Source organism: Erpetoichthys calabaricus, chromosome 5, assembly GCF_900747795.2.
Source record: "Erpetoichthys calabaricus chromosome 5, fErpCal1.3, whole genome shotgun sequence".
NCBI lineage: Eukaryota > Metazoa > Chordata > Cladistia > Polypteriformes > Polypteridae > Erpetoichthys > Erpetoichthys calabaricus.
This window is the reverse complement of record NC_041398.2, coordinates 205,572,059-205,589,196: the sequence shown is the minus strand read 5'-3', so window position 1 is coordinate 205,589,196 and position 17,138 is coordinate 205,572,059. Positions and strand designations below refer to the sequence as shown.

General features: G+C 37.5%; 1 protein-coding gene across 4 annotated transcripts in view; it reads right to left on the bottom strand.

Moving 5' to 3' along the window:
* The window catches only part of LOC114652190 (transducin-like enhancer protein 1), a 129,619-nt gene that overhangs the window by 57,018 nt on the left and 55,463 nt on the right, over positions 1-17,138 (bottom strand). Inside the window, exons 5-6 of one of the 4 annotated variants that reach the window (XM_051928052.1) lie at positions 16,781-16,840; positions 16,348-16,452 (exon numbers count right to left, since the gene is read on the bottom strand). In XM_051928052.1, the coding sequence (XP_051784012.1) occupies positions 16,348-16,452; positions 16,781-16,840 (165 nt within the window). Of the gene's footprint in view, positions 1-16,347; positions 16,453-16,780; positions 16,846-17,138 lie in introns of those variants that run through there. The other 3 variants (XM_051928053.1, XM_028802433.2, XM_028802436.2) reach the window with 3 other exon arrangements.

The following is a 17,138-nucleotide window of genomic DNA, read 5'->3' as shown; positions in this document are numbered from 1 at the left end:
TGTGTAAGGATCTGAAGTGAAAAACAAATATTTATTAGGTTTAGTACTAAGTTCTAGACATGGATTAAATGAGAATGACATGAGACAGCATTTAAACTGTTAGTAACATATAAAAGAAAGCACTCTTGGTCCCATTTAACAGATTATTCCAAAGTGTTGGGTAATGCTGAGATCACCTGACTGCCAGGATGAGATCTTTTGGCTCTGTGTCGGCCTTCCCTATATTCTCTCTAACCCTCCCCAAAGGTATTTCACGCGTAGCAAGTTCTGAAGCACAATGAAGCTTTAAGATTTACTGTAGTTGCTGTTCTTGATTTCAAACCATACTAATTTGAGACGTTCTTACAAAATCCAGTAGGGTTGTCATTTTATTCATGGAAGTTGGGTCCTTAAGCTATCCTCGGCCGATCTAATTCAACATCCACCCTACCCTTATGTTACTCAGGCAAACCACATCAACACATGCACTTTGAAATTACAGTCTTTTTGAAGTACCTGCAGTGATGAATTATAGGGCAGAAAGATCAATTGATTTCAATTAATGCAATTAGCAAATCATAAAGGTGCGTTTTAGGGTATATGTTATGCAGTGTTTATTACCAATAAGGTTGTCAGAACAAATGTTGCTTTTCAAATAGTAATTTGAGTTTATTTAAAAAAGGTTTAATGCAAAGGCAGAAGCGTATGTTCGATTGTAAAAATGAATAAATAGATAAATTTTAAAAGAGTTTATTTTATCTGCATTAATTTTGGCATCGAGTTACTCCAAACGCGCTATGCAAATCTGCAGTATTATGCATATCTGTTTTTGCACTTCACTTAGATGATCATCCTTTTTGTAATTTTAAATGATTAGCTTGTTTTGAAGGAGTCTAGCTGTACTAATGAGAAAGACATTTTTTTTTTCCGCCCCACTGCTGTGCTCTTTGATCCACAAGTCGGACCAGTGGCTGTCCGCATGTCCAATCAGACCGCTAGGACCATCCATTCATTTTTTTTTAATGAGAGAAGACATGCAGGTGATGGGTGTAACAGAACAAGATGCAGAGGACAGAAAGATATGGAAGAAGATGGTCCGCTGTGGCAACCCCTAACGGGAGCAGCCGAAAGAAGAAGAAGAGAGAAAAATACTCTTTTACAACCCCAAATCAGAAAAGGTTGGGACGGTATGGAAATTGCAAATAAATAAAAAACCTCAGTTATTCTTAATTTAACTTTAACTTTTATTTCATTGCACCTAGTATGAACCCAATATTTCATGTTTTGTTAGACCAACTTCATTTCATTTGTTAATACACATCCACTCCTGCATTTCAAGCCTGCAACATATTCCAAAGAAAGTTGGGACTAGGAAGTAATAGGGATGGGCATCGAAAACCAGTTCTTGTTGAGAACCGGTTCCCACTGTTTCAATTCCTTGGAATTGTTTGCCATTTTTGCAAACGATTCCCCTATCGATTCCAGTCGCCTCGAATGACGTCACCACGTTGCGTAGCGTCATTTACCCAGCCGGAAACATGGCGCCTAAGCGGCACAAATGCTCAAAATTTGGTTATACTTTACGAGAAAGGATGACAACAGGGCAACTTGCAATACTTGCAAAGTAGATATTTAATCAAAGGGAGGAAACACTACGAATATGCAAAAGCATTTGCACACAAAACACGCGATAACCTTAAATGAATGTTGTGTTTTTGATCCGCTCCGGACTAGTGAATCTCAACCCAGCAGCAGCGGTAACGTTTGCAGGTCCTCTCCCGTTAATACGGCAGGTAACTAATCAACTAACATTGCATATTATGTTAGCGCGATTTGCCTTATTGCAAAACCTGCTATTACTGTGCATTGCATTTAGATGACCATGACGAGAGAGACAGACAAAGTCTGGCTGTCTCAGATGCTGGCAGTTCTCGCTGCAGTCTACCGGTAGCTTCTCCTTTCACAGAGGCGGGGAAAAGTAAAATGACACAGGCCAGGATAGACGAATGTCACCGAGCAGTGACTAAGTTTCTGGTAAAAGGCTTGCACCCATTTGCCACAGTAGATGCCCCTGATTTTCGGTAAGTGAATGTGTTTAATTGTATGCTAAGTCAGGGAATGTCAAATTTGCGTGTTCTCCTCTTACCAGATGTTTCATCCATTTCCATTTCTGAGCTGAAACATGTGTTGAAGGCAGCCGTCACTGCAGATGGATGGGCAAGTTTTAGTCAAGATCATTACCTCACAGTAACGATGCATTATGTCAGGAATGGCCAGGCTCAAGAAAAAGTCCTCAAAACCAAACCAGTGTACCAGGCACAGACAGGGACAGCTGTAGCAGAGGAGACTGATGAGATCTTGGAGGAGTATGGTATCAAAGACAAGGTTGTGGCAGCCACTGTTGATAATGCGGCCAACATGGATGTAGCTATCAAAATAGTTGATGGTTGCAGAATTGCACAGTGCACAGTTCCATTGGACTTGAGTTGATTGTATTTGTTGCTGGCTGATGTAGTTTTATTTTTGAGTGCTCAGCTCATATATACTTTTAAAAAGGAGAGTGTAAATGTTACTGGACATTCTTGTGTAATTGCCACAGAATAATTTATGTTATACTTTGTTATTGCTACAGAAGAATATTTATTTTATTATTATTTTACATTTACACATTTTTTTCTGGGGACCCCATGGCACCCCATCGAGGAGCCGTAGGCTGTGGATCTCTTAAGATCTCACTGTTGGGTTTGTAAGGTCATGCTACTCCTAAATTTCTATCTTGTTCAAAGATAAGATATAAAACAAAGTTCTAAGTTAATCGACCTGTGTGTTCTCCTTTTTTAAAAATAAGAATCGATAGGAGAATCGATAAAGAATCGAATTGTTAAACAGAATCGAAAATGGAATCGGAATCGTGAAAATCTTATCAATTCACATCCCTAGGCAGTAATGAGGTAAAATAATTAAATAATGATGTGAATTCAAACAGGTTATATCAACAGGTGATGGTAATCATGACTTGGAACAAAAGCAGTATCTGTGAAAGGCTGATTGTTTGAGGAGAAAAGAAGGGCAGAGGATCTCCAGTTTGTCAACAAACGTGTGAGAAAATTATTGAAATTTTAAAAAAGAATGTTCCTCAAAGACAGATTGAAAAGGATTTGCATATTCCCTCTCTACAGTGCATAATATTATTAAACAATTCAAGGAATCTAGAGGAATTTCAGTATGTAAAAGGAAAGGGCGCAAGCCTGAGTTAATGATCCCTCAGACAGCACTGCATCAAGAACCATCAGTCATCAATAGCTGATAAAAACACATGGGCAAGGGACTACTTTGGCAAACCTTCGTCAAGCACTACAATACAGTGTTACATTCACAAATGCCACTTAAAACTTTATTGTGCAAAAAATAAACCTTTTGTTAACCATGTCCAGAAGCAGCATCAACTTCTCTGGTCTCTGAGGCATCTGGGATGGACCATCACACAGTGGAAATATGTACTGCGGTCAGAGGAATCAGCATTCCTGATCTTTTTTGGTAGAAATGGACACCATGTTCTATGCCCATGAAAATGACCAAAAAAGATGAAAAGGACCATCCACACTGTTATTAGCAACAACTCCAAAGGCCAGGGTCTGTCATGGTATGGGGTTGTGTCAGTGACCTTGGCAAAGTTAATTTATACTTGCATACTACACTTTTGTCATCTGGGTAATTTTTTTTTTTTTTTTTTTTTTTACTCTGTATGTAAAGCGACCTTGGGTTTGTGAAAGGCGCTCAATAAATGTAACCCATTATTACTATTACTATGCATTATACCATGTATTTTTCAACAAGACACATTCTGCACACATTAAAAAGGCATGGCTGCGGAAGAAGTGGGTATAGGTACTGAACTGGCCTGCCTGCAGTCCTGATCTGTCCCCAAATGAGTATGTGTGGAAAATTTTGAAACGAAAAATGTGACATCAACTCTATACTGTTGGCACACCTTAAGATGTGTTTGCAGGAAGAATGGGACAAAATAACATCTGAAATGTTTCATCACTTGGTATCCTCGGTGCCAAAACATCTTATATGAGTTGTGAAAAGGAATGGTGACATTACTAAGTAGCAAATGCTTTACCATACCAGTTTTTAATGGAATGAGTTGCGGGCCTGAAATGCAGGGATGGATGTATATTAACAAATGAAATAAAGTTGACCAGAGAAAACATGAAATATCTTCATACTGTCTACAATGAAATAAAAGTCAAAATAAATTTAAGAGTCACTGCTTTTTTTTTCTTATTTGCTTTTTCCATATCATTCCAAATTTTCCTGATATGGGTTTGTATAAAATGTACATACTGTACGTATATGTAATTTTTGATTGTACTCACTAGAAAGGCACCTATTAATCACATATCATACCCAAAACGATTAATCGGTATGGATGGTAACTCAGTATTAACTTCGGCAATATGAACTATTTATATTTACAAAGCATAGCGCATCTGTTTTAAAAAATAACATTACAGATATTGAAAAATGCCAGACATTGCCCCCACTCCTTAATTACATGACCTTATCTACTTGATATTTCACCAGAAGATCCTCATATAGACAACAGAGTTCAGCAATCAAACAGAATGAGCAAAGGAACCAAACAAAGTTGGAATGAATAACATGTGCCAAGCTCAATCACAGTAAATGACCTGGTCATTGACAATCCTGAGAAGGAACTCCATTCCGGGCAAGTTTTAACATTGATCTCTTTCTGTGCTGCGCTGTGCAAGGCTGTGGGTCGCGCAGTTGCTAATATGTAGCAAGGCTACATAACTTGTCATTTAGGTTGGCCTTCTGGACTGTCCATCACTTTATAATGTGGCTGGGAGGGTGTTTATAAATAGCCCTTCAGGCACTTGCGAGGACGACCCAGTGCTGGGAGGACCCCGCCCGGTAAACATTCTAGCTGCCAGTTGCCTGTGTCATGTTACCATAACAACCAAGCAGGGAAAAGATGTTTCAGCGGGAAACTTTTTAAGGGGAACGGCGGATCGAGGAAAGGAGGAGAAAAAAGGAAGGAAAAGGCTGAAGGTAAGGAGACAACTATCTACACTTTAAGAATCATCAGGATCTGACGTCATCCAGGGACGTCTGCTATTTGTGGGTGGCCACCCCGAAGTAATAATCAGTGTGACAAATCCCCGAGAAGAGGCCAGGGTCTAGTGTTCTCCGGGTGCTCCCGTTTGGTGAGTTGGACTCGTGAGTGGGTTTCTTCGTGACAGCCAGTGGAGAAAACATTTTCACCAGAGGACAGTTGTGTTTCCTCATGCCATCCGACGGTAGGAACTGAACTGCAGGTTTCTTCTCGTATATATGGACTACGTTAAATCTTTCTTTTTGCTTTCTCGGAGAACAGTTTTTTTTTTATTTTCTTTATTGTCCGTATAAAACCGGGGGTTAGGATTTGGCTGCTGGGGAAGGCATCTGGGGAAGGGGGTTCACAAATGAGCACTCAGGCACCAGGCAAGTAAATGTAAATCAGCAGATTTCAATATATTTACCAGTCCCACTTTCTTCTGATTTGTTTTTACCAGTTATTTAAGGGCGCGCATAGGGACAAGAGGGGCTGAGGACCGAATATGGTAATGCTATTTTATCCTTCAACTATCGTCCACTTCAGGTGGTGAAGTGTAGGAATCGTGATCCCGTATCGGGCGATTGCTACAACATGGTCTCTTTTACTTTATACATATGTGCTGTCTGGCTTGGTGATGCATTATTTTAATGTCCAGTATGTTTTTAATATAGTATGTATATAGTATATTCTAAAGCCTGCAATGTGTTTATTGGCAGGTTTAGTGGTATCTGAGCGACAGGTCTACTCTGTTGATGTGAGCTTGTTTGGTGCTCAAAGTGCCACAGACCTCTCATTACAAATCATTTCTTTAAACTAGTGCTTGATTGATTGGTATTCATTTACAATGGAACCTCGGGTCACGAACGTCTCGGACCACATACAAATCGGGGTTATGACCAAAAAGTTCGCCAAACGTTTGCATTTGTTAACAACCACACACTCAGGTGACGAACAAGCCAGTTTCCCTTCCGGTTTTGAACGCGCCGATGATTTCTGCACGTGTTCAGTCTCTCCCTTTACATTCCCTGTGCAGCGAGCGAGCAAGAGAGAGAGAGCGCAAGAGAGTGAGTGAGCGAGCGAGCGAAAGTAAAAGAGAGAGCGCGAGAGTGAGCGCAAGCGAGCAAGCGAGAGAAAGAGCGTGAGGACAGCTGGCCGCGTAAGGCTGAGAAGGCAGTTAAAGAATGCACCGGGCTTGTTTTTAAAGAGACTGCTTTCAGCATTGTTTTAGCCTTGTTGTATTTAATGAAGACTTTCTTGTTTTTATGGGATCATTTATTTATTGAAGGATTCTGAAAGCACTGCACTTTATTTAATTTGGACTTTGTTTTTGATTGTTGTTTTGTTGATTTTAATAAAAGCACTTGGCACTTTTTGCACCATCCGATTGCTCCATTGTAGTGCCTCACTGTTGTGCTCATCAGTAACATTACCGACGGTGACGGGTTTAAGGGCTCCTGGAAGCGAGATGGGAGCATGCAGCGAACCTTCAAAACTGTAATCTCCTCTCCACCCAGTTCCTCCTCACTTCCTTCATGCCAGAACTCAACTCATGCAAGGTTAGTTTATGGTTAGTTTTTGTATTACGGATTTTTCAAATTTTCATTTTTCGGTTCGTAGCGTGCATTGTTGCAATGTTACTTTTCTTGGTTGTTTATTAAATTATAGATTTTTCAGGCGGCACGGTGGCGCAGTGGGTAGCGCTGCTGCCTCGCAGTTGGGAGACCTGGGTTCGATTCCCGGGTCCTCTCTGCGTGGAGTTTGCATGTTCTCCCCGTGTCTGTGTGGGTTTCCTCCCACAGTCCAAAGACATGCAGGTTAGGTGGACTGGCGACTCTAAATTGGCCCTAGTGTGTGCTTGGTGTGTGGGTGTGTTTGTGTGTGTCCTGCGGTGGGTTGGCACCCTGCCCAGGGTTGGTTCCTGCCTTGTGCCCTCTGTTGGCTGGGATTGGCTCCAGCAGACCCCCCGTGACCCTGTGTTCGGATTCAGCGGGTTGGAGAATGGATGGATGGATGGATAGATAGATTTTTCAAATGTTCATTTTTTTCCCTGTGCTTAAAACTCATTAAAAAAATTGTTTACAGCGAGCAGTTCGTAAGGCTATAGCGTGAATTCTTGCAATGTTACTTTTCTCTGTTCAAGGATTTCTCAGTGTTATTCAATGCTTTTACATTTAGTTAACTATTACGCTGTACATTCTATGGTATGATTAACTATTTTTTGTGCTTAAAAATGTTTAAAAAAATATATATTTACATACAGTTCGTACGGTCTGGAATGGATTAATTGTATTTACATACAATCCTATGGGGAAATTACTTTGGGTCACGACCAAGTCGGGTTATGACCAGAGTTTTGGAACGAATTACGGTCGTGACCCAAGGTTCCACTGTACTTTGGCATCAGTGCTTTGTTAAAAAAAGTGCACTAGGATTCACTTTAAATAAAGTTAGGAATTCATACTGACTACTGTTCACACACAGAAATGGAAAGGCCCACCTGGTCTGAGCAATGGCTCTGCCACAAGTGTACTCCGAGCATTTTTTCTAAATGTTTTTCAATTTATGTAAAAGTATCATTTTGCATCCGATTCTGTTGCATTTACTCTCAAACCAAAGGCCTCTAACTGCTGTTTAACACTATAACCTTCTAATTAAAGCAAATGGAAAAATTTTGCTGACCCTTATTTTTAAATAACCGTTGTCTGAGTACCGCTAGAATGTTTTTTTTTTGTTGACATTTGTTTTTGCTCTAACCAAGGCTGTGGCCATTACCATAATAGTAAAGTATATAAAAAAATCAAGTACAAGCATATGTGTAATAACATATTTGAATATATTAGAATATTTACTTATTTTACTTGACTATTCAAACCTTATTTTTTGGCTAATTTGACAGCCCTAGTGCACAATGCTAACTTTTCAGTGCTAGGCAAACTGGCTCACAAATTCCTGTGTACACAAGCCATAGGTTCACAATCCAACAGACATTTTAGTACCGGGGGCACTAAGGTCATGTGTAAGAATTCATGTCTGAAATCAGAAAAGGTTGACATGCTGGTGTTCTTGACAAAAATCTGTAAAGACCGCAATGAGAGTTGAGAAGAAGTAGAAATGTTAGGGAAGAAAGATTATGTAAGGCCTCTGTTTGGAGTAATTTTAAGATTTAAAGTTGCACTCCCCTATATCCTTATAGTGGCAGCCTTTGTGAAAAAAAGTTCAAAAGATAAATGAGTTATCTGCAAATAAACATTTTATTTGAAAGTAGAATATTTAGATATTTTGTGTAAAATTTATATACTATTTCTATTTTATTTAGTTGTTCACTTTTTGGATAATTTTTCTGTGGTTTGTCAATTTAGAAGCTAAATGCTAGATATCAGCAAATTCTTCAAATGATCACATATTGTGAAATATTTAGATGCTACTCCTGAGCCACAAGTCACAGATTTAATGATAGTTACTCTGTTTGATTATTCTATGTTCTATGCCAATTAAAAATGTAATAAAAATGTCATTTTTGCATTAGAATATAGAGCGGCTAATAGTCTGATGGTATCTCATGTGGTAATGCTCCATCATATTTTAAATCTGTTACATAGTGAATATTGAACTGAAGCTTTAAAAAAAAAATTGTATTGCAAATCATATGGCAATTACAATATCTGTCAGAAAAAAAAACGCAATTAGATATTTTCCCTAAATCATTTAGCCCTAATGGATTATGAAAAATCTGGAAACACACACTAGAGCAGCATCGGAATCAAATAAGGAGAAAAAAAAAACGACACTATGGGATTCGGTATCTCTCACACCCATACACAACACCTCACTTCAATATGCAAATATGCTACAAACACAAAAAAATAAACATGGAAATTATACAAATTAATATGATTAATATGAACCATCTGAAGAAATATAAAGTAACTTAGCCTTTTAAGCATAGAGTACAAAATTTATTCCAAATGACTGCATATCATATACTAAATGTTTTATTTATGGTGTGTACTGTAGTACCAGTTTTTGTTGGTGGGGCTGTATACTGTATAATACTGTTGCAGTTTTTGCTTTTTAATTTAAACACATGGCTTAAATGCATTTTTTGTTCAAAAACAAGTGTGATTTTTTATTTAAACGAACAGTGGAAAGTTTACACACGGCTACTAGTCATCACTAGAGTACTCACATATACACCACCCACACTCGCTACCGACAGGAACCAAGTTAAAATTTTGAATACATCTCATAGGGCTTTGAGAATGTGACAGGAAACCTGAAGTACCTGGAGAAGAAGCCACACAAACAGAAGGCAAATGTGCAAACTCCACACAGATTAAGACCAGGTGGTAGTCTCGGACCCGGGATGATTGGTAACTCCAGAATTGCTCTGGATAAGTGAATGTGGGGGTGAGTGCAAGTGTATGTTAGTGTCAACTGACATGGACTGAATCCAAATATGTGGGTTTAAATAAATCAATTGACAAATCATTTAATATATGTCATCAACAACATAAATACTGAAAACTGCAGAAAAACCCTGATTTTTAAAAATAGTGAGACATTACAAAAAGTGCTCAAGTAGAAGTACTGCAAGAAATGCGTTTGAATTAATTAGCCATCAGATTTAAAATTTTACTGAACTGCATTTTAGAGGCCTTTCATTTTTACTTGGGTGCAAAGAATAATAATACAGATGTGAAAACTTAAATCCATCCTTTGTGACAGTTTTCAGTCTCATTTTAATTGATGAGTCTTCTAATCCTAAAGTATTTAAATATTACCAGTTATGGTAAACAGAAAACAAAATAGCTGTACATTATGCAGCAGAGCTAATAAAGGTACAGCTGAAAATAATGGTGCTAATTATGATAGATAGATAGATAGATAGATAGATAGATAGATAGATAGATAGATAGATAGATAGATAGATAGATAGATAGATAGATAGATAGATAGATAGATAGATAGATACTTTATTAATCCAATGAAAGACAAAAAAAGGAAAAAAAGTTCAAGCATGAAATTGCTGAAATGATATAAGCTTGCAACCTACAGGCATTCAACATCTACAGGTATTCTCTAGGTAATTTATCCATTTCCTTAAAGTCCACTATTTACCTTTTTCACTCTTGAGAATAAAAATGAAAATGACTGCTGAGGTTACTGCTGGCTGATTCTTTCATAAGGAAACCTTTTGCCATCACTTGAACCTTACATTCACTCTAGAAATTCAATAAAACAACTGAGTGGCAATACAAATCTGACAGTACAAGGGGAACAAAAAGAAACACACTATGAAAAGTGGGTGCACAAAAGGGACAGTATGTTTATATAAGGCTAAGCTGTCAAGTAGTATAAAGTGGGTGTGAATAAAATTTAAGCTGAAAATCCACTGAAGCTTACGAGTTCAGGGAGAAAGCGCTATTAAAAGGAAATGAGGGTCACCCTTCTAGTTTATTTCACTTAATTGACGACCAACAGCTTACTACAGGCAAATTGACCGTAGAGCTGCAACTGGAATCTGATGAAAGAAAAGTTTTCAATCCAGGGCCATTTCTTTTTTTCAGGACTAATCCTCAACTCTTATTTCAGTCTTCCAATCCCCACTAACCCCTACACCCCTTCCCCCATAAATAAATAAATAAATAAAAACCATCTCCCAGTAGGGATGTAATTTTAAGCACAGATGGATTAACTGGTCCCATTGTCTATGTACGTCACTAGTCTATGCCATCTTTAATCCTTACAGCAGCATGTCTAATTATCATTACAAAGTGTCTGAGAACACTATAAAGACCAGCAGGGCATCTTCTCACAAGCAATTACCATAAATTGATAATGAGTAATTTGAATCTACTCAAGCTGCTAATGCAGGAATGAAAGCAAAAAAAGCCACCATTTATTACAGGCCATCTAATTCCCACCTTATTTTTTGTATTTTTTTTTCACACAATGATATATGAATGGTTACATATACACACACACACACACACACACACACACACACACACACACACATATATATATATATATATATATATATATATATATATATATATATATATCACACACACATACCAGTAATCCCTCGCTATATCGCGCTTCGCCTTTTGCGGGCTTCACTCCATCGCGGATTTTATTATGTAAGCATATTTAAATATATATCGCAGATTTTTTGCTGGTTTGCGGATTTCTGCGACAATGGGTCTTTTAATTTCTGGTACATGCTTCCCTCAGTTGGTTTTGCCCAGTTGATTTCATACAAGGGACGCTATTGGCAGATGGCTGAGAAGCGACCCAACTTACTTTTCTCTCTCTCTCTTGCGCCGACTCTCTCTCTGATCCTGACGTAGGGGTGTGTGAGCAGGGGGGTTGTTCACACACCTAGACTATACGGACGCTCGTCTAAAAATGCTGAAAGATTATCTTCACGTTTATACCTTCTGTGTGCAGCTGCTTCGTGAAGCGACATGCTGCAAAGGTGCTTTGCATACTTAAAAGCTCAAAAGGCATGTATTGATTTTTCTCTGTCTCTCTCTCTCTCTCTCTCCCTGCTCCTGACGGAGGGGGTGTGAGCTGCCGCCTTCAACAGCTTTGTGCCGCGGTGCTTCGCATATTTAAAAGCCAAACAGCCCTATTGATTTGTTTGCTTCACTCCTTTGAAGAGGAAGATATGTTTGCATTCTTTAATTGTGAGATGGAACTGTCATCTCTGTCTTGTCATGGAGCACAGTTTTAAACATTTGAAAAAGAGACAAATGTTTTGTTTGCTAGTGTTTTGAATAACGTTCCCGTCTCTCTACAACCTCCTGTATTTCTGCGCAAAATCTGTGACCCAAGCAATGACAATTATAAAAATAACCATATAAACATATGTTTCTACTTCGCGGATTTTCTTATTTCACGGGTGGCTCTGGAACGCAACCCCCGCGATGGAGGAGGGATTACTGTATATACACTGTGGCACCCAGACGGGGCTCATGCCCGGCCGGGGACGCCCAGGAAGACAGGAGGAGGGCTCATTCCTCCTCCAGACAGTGGGGGGGGCGTCCACCCTGGTTGTATTGGGGGCCACAGGTACAGGGCTTGGAAGCCCAACCCTGTAGGGGCCTTGGTCACCACCAGGGGGCATCCCCCTGCCTGAAGGACCCTGGACCCCATTACTTCCGCCACCAAACCAGGAAGTGCTGGGTGGGGAAGAAGAGAGGGAACACCCGGAGTGCTTCCGGGAGACAGCCGAATTTTCCGCCACACAGGGGCGTGTCCGTGGGATTGCCAGTGCACACCTGGAACACGATCCGGGTACGGATAAAAGGGGCAGCCTCCCTTCATTCGAGGCTGGAGTCGGATGGAAGCAGGACAAGGTGGATAGAAAGAGAGAAGGGAGGCGGGTCCGAAGAGGGCAGAGTGGTTGGCCTGGACTTTTGGGGAAGATTGGGGTTTGAGGCAACGTAATTGTAAATAATAGTGTAAATAATTGTGTGTTGGGTGACATGAGCATGTCTGCTGTCTGTGTCCGAGCCAGTCTCCACAATACATATACACACACACCACATATATAATTATATATATATATTATATATAATTATATATATATATATAATATATATATATATATATATATATATATATATATATATATTATATTTTATATATATATATATATTATATATATATTATATATATATATATATACACATACACACACACACACATTATATATACATATACTGTATATCATTGTGTGTGCGCCCGTGTACATGCATAAATAAATATATGTCTTCTGATCCAGTACAACAAATGGATAATTTTGTACATGAACACTTAGCAATTAGAATTTAACAATTTATCTAAAAAATTGCCAAGAAATTATGAAAACTTCACATATTGAAATGGGCAGAAATCTAAGCCTAAAGGCATTTCAGACACAGAGCAATCCCTTATAATAGTAGGAACTTAATTTATTCAGCTTTCTGATATCCTGAATTAGCGTATAAAGATAAAATTCAACTTCATATTCAACTTCTTCTGTGATGCTCCAAAAATGTGCTCATTAAGTATGAAGCGTAAAACAATATGTTATGATGGAAAGACTAAGACTAGTTCCTATCAATTTTCAAATGACCAGATTTACCGTGCATCACTTAAAAATATTCAAGTGGGCTTGGAGGACTTACGATAATCACACATAGTAAAAGCAATAAATGCATATGAAAAGAAAATGGAAAAATGATAATGTACCTATAATAGATAGATAGATAGATAGATGAAGTACTTCATTAATCCCAATGGGAAATCACATTACACTTGCTACTAATTTTAGAACTTCTTTGTAGCATAATAAAAAATGTTATGATTGCATAGTTTTCTCATGGCATAGCAATGATAGATTACTTAATCTAAAACTGTACATGAACAGCACAAATGCATATATGACACATGAAAAAAAATGTCTTAACCAGGCACATCTCACTGAATAATTCAGCGAGTTTCCTAATCAAAGTTTCGAATAATGATTTTAATAACACTGATAAGTTCTTCATTAAGACTTTAAAAATGCTGTTTGATGTAATTCAAAAATTATACATACAGTGTTATTTCTTTTTTCAAAATTTTCTCAAGAGTAAAGTAAGAGGTCCCCAGCTGTCATATCAGTCTATTCGGTTTATTTTCAATTTACATTCTGCCCAAAACATTTCTTGCTTGGTTGTTAGCTATCTTGCTGATGATTTCAACTAGCAGATAAATTATATCTAATGGACAAATAAGATCAAAAATATCAAACTCCAGCACATATGCTTAGAATTTCATATTACTTTAGCATTCTGGACAATGGCCTAGCCGAGACTCTGCAAAACAACAGTTTTCCTAACATTTTCTTTGTATACAATTAATGTAAAGACAAAAACTGCTTTTTACACCGTAACAATCAACGACCAGTGTAAGAGCCAGTTTTAGAATGTTAAAAAGTTTTGAGTTAAACTCATATTAATGTTTGCTTAATTTTGAATAGAATATAATTTCTTCCATAGTCATAGACAATGGTATGGTCCTTTTCCCCCTATAAGTTAGTAAGAGATAGAACCTTCTTGGTATAACTGAGAAACAGTGTGTTAAGAAGTTCTGTTGTGTTAGAACAGGCCCCAGTAAGCAGGGATTTAAAAGACCCATTTTCAAGTTAGAAATGGGATAAGCATACTGTTTTCTGACCGTTTTGAAATGGTTCAGAAACGTTTTGACATGGTTCAGAAATGATAAGTAATTAGTAACGATTTAAGAAGTAGCAAGATTAAGCTTAGAACAAGAATTTTGTTAACATTAATTTTTTGTCTTTTTTGCTATTTTAATTTTCTTTTTGTGTGAACTGTTATACTTTGAAACTTAACTAAAGCTTTTAAAAACGAAGGATATTTTGTCTGTGGAATCATTTCTGCGTGTCAGGCTTTTTAAGTTAGAGCTGCTGATCTTTGGTAACTTTGGAAAAACGCAGCTACAAACAGTAAATCCACAAAAATTGGTCAATATCCGTCTATCATGTGTGCCCAAAAGCATAAAAAGTTAATTGTCTGAATATGTTGGTGCTGAGGTGTCACCCATTGCATGGTTGCACTTGGGTCCTGATCTTGGATCCTGAGGTGGTTTGTCATGTGGTGGGTGCGGCATCGCACTGTATCAGGCGCATGCCCCTAGCCTTCTCCTCCTCCTCCTCCTGTATGAGAATCTTTTTCAAAAGTATTAAACTGCAGATTTAAATTGCTCATTTATATGGAGCAGTTCTATAACTGAAGGACCCAAAATTAAGGTAAACTAACAAGCCTCCATCCAGAAAGGGCCATTGAAACTGCAAATGTTCCCCTAAAATGATTAATTGATCAGAAAGTTTGTTTCATGGGTTTCTTTCTTTTGCTTTTACAGAATTTTACAAAAGGTGACCATCACTGTAGGCCCTTTGCATCTCCTAACTTCATAATAATGGGTAAAATGCACATAAGGTATCTTACCCAAGTATTGGGGACTTCCAAAAAAAAAAAAAAAAAAAAAAAAAAAAAACAGAACTTCTTGCCTATACTTTTTGCCAATTTTTAAATTGTAAAGCTAACCTCTTCAGTTGTTTAAAGCAATATAAAAACATCCTATAAAAGGTTCCAAGAGCACAGGACAAAAAATGATGCTTTTTTTCTTTCTTTAAGCATGAACACAGCGAAAGTCCAAGTGATTCATATTAATTGATTATTGAATGGTCAAATGATGTATTTCCAGAGTATTGAAACCTAAAATGATTGTTTAGTGACCATATCTGTCCTGCTCCCAGTTTTGCCTATTCTTCTGTGCCGAAAACCTACTTCTTGTTCTGTAATGGGTGTTTACTAGGTATTTTCCATATTATTAGTACTCTTTAATGCAAGCTAAACATACAAAGTAAATTTAGTATGTTCATTATAACAAAAAACTCTACACATAACTGATGGCTGATTTCCACTGTATATTACTTGATTAACCATAAACACTACTATGCTGTGCTCATGTGCTACCAGAGTATTCAAAGCTACAAATTGTGATGTTTCACCTTCCTGCTTCAGTGTATTCACATGAATTTCTGGTTGAACTATTCGAAGAAACAAGAAGAGGTTTCCAATGATTTGTCACTTGGTCTGAAAAAAGCACTTAAAGATAAACTGTATTAAATGTATATGACTTCAGCTTTGCAAAACAATTTGTCCACAAAAATAACATTTTTGGCTGACCAACTTACATTTTTTTTTTGTACAACAGACTAAGTTTAAATGTCAGTGTTACATTACAACTCCGAGAAATCGGGAGGCTTTATTTTATCTGACTTATAACTTTGCGGGGTATTCACTGGAATTTCTAACTCAGAATCTCAAATTTTCCGTATGTCCAATAGCACGTGAACATGACATTATAATCCAGTCACCTGACTGTCAACAGCAAGATTTGGCACCAGATTACAACATACTGATTTCACTTTAAACAATGGGAACTGGGACAAAAAGTGAAAACAAATCTACAGTTTACCATAGATAAGCCACCCTAAATATAATGTCTGACTGTTTTCAGGTGCTTCTATATTGGAATTCAAGTTGGTTCTTTTGTTTTTGATCATTGTTTATGATTAAATCACATTCAGGCATTGTAATAATTTTATTTAAACACACACAAAAGTGTTTTTTTGAATTCTTACCCACAACCCCCAGCAATAGGTAACAGAAATTTATACACACTGTAGGAGGTAGACCTGGAAGGCCACGTACCCCGATGATGGCGTTAAGTTCTGCCATAGTCACTTGTTTTGCTCTTTCTACTGCCTGTGCAACTTGCTGTTGATGCTGTAAAGAAAACACATCATATTAGTATATCTTAAAAATTACTGACAAGTACTCACATAATCATTCTACATAAAATTCAAAAGGTGGGGAACTCAGAGATGAATGCCCCCTGACTTCTTGCTTATAATTTTTTTCATAATATAAAGTTAGGTGAATAGGATGAGGTGAATGGCCTGTTCTCACAAATGCTACACTTTTCAGTAGAAGGCTCACATGCTGGGACATTAACAGATGTCCCCTTGGCTTGGTTATTGTAATATATTTAAAAAGTTAATTTTAAAACAGATAAGTTATAATTGCATGTTAACAGATAAAAAAGTAGTCTTACTTCCTGAGACAGAAATGGGATCACTTGGGCACAGATTGTATTCAGCCTCTTTGCAATTGTCTGTCTGTTTAAAAAAGAAAACAGAAAAAAAGGAAAAGCAGGGTAAGTACACAGATTTTATGAATCTTGGGATTAACAAAAAAAACAACAGAAAAACGTTATATAATAATATAGGTTTAGGATAAATATATATATATACTATTGTATTGATTCTCACATAATTGCTGAAAACATGAAAGGTATACAACATTACTGTTTACTTCTGCATGTAATACACTTATATACTTATACACTTTACTCTAAAGTATGTATTCCAGAAAAAGTTATTTGAACTTCCTATCAAATGACAATCAAGCAA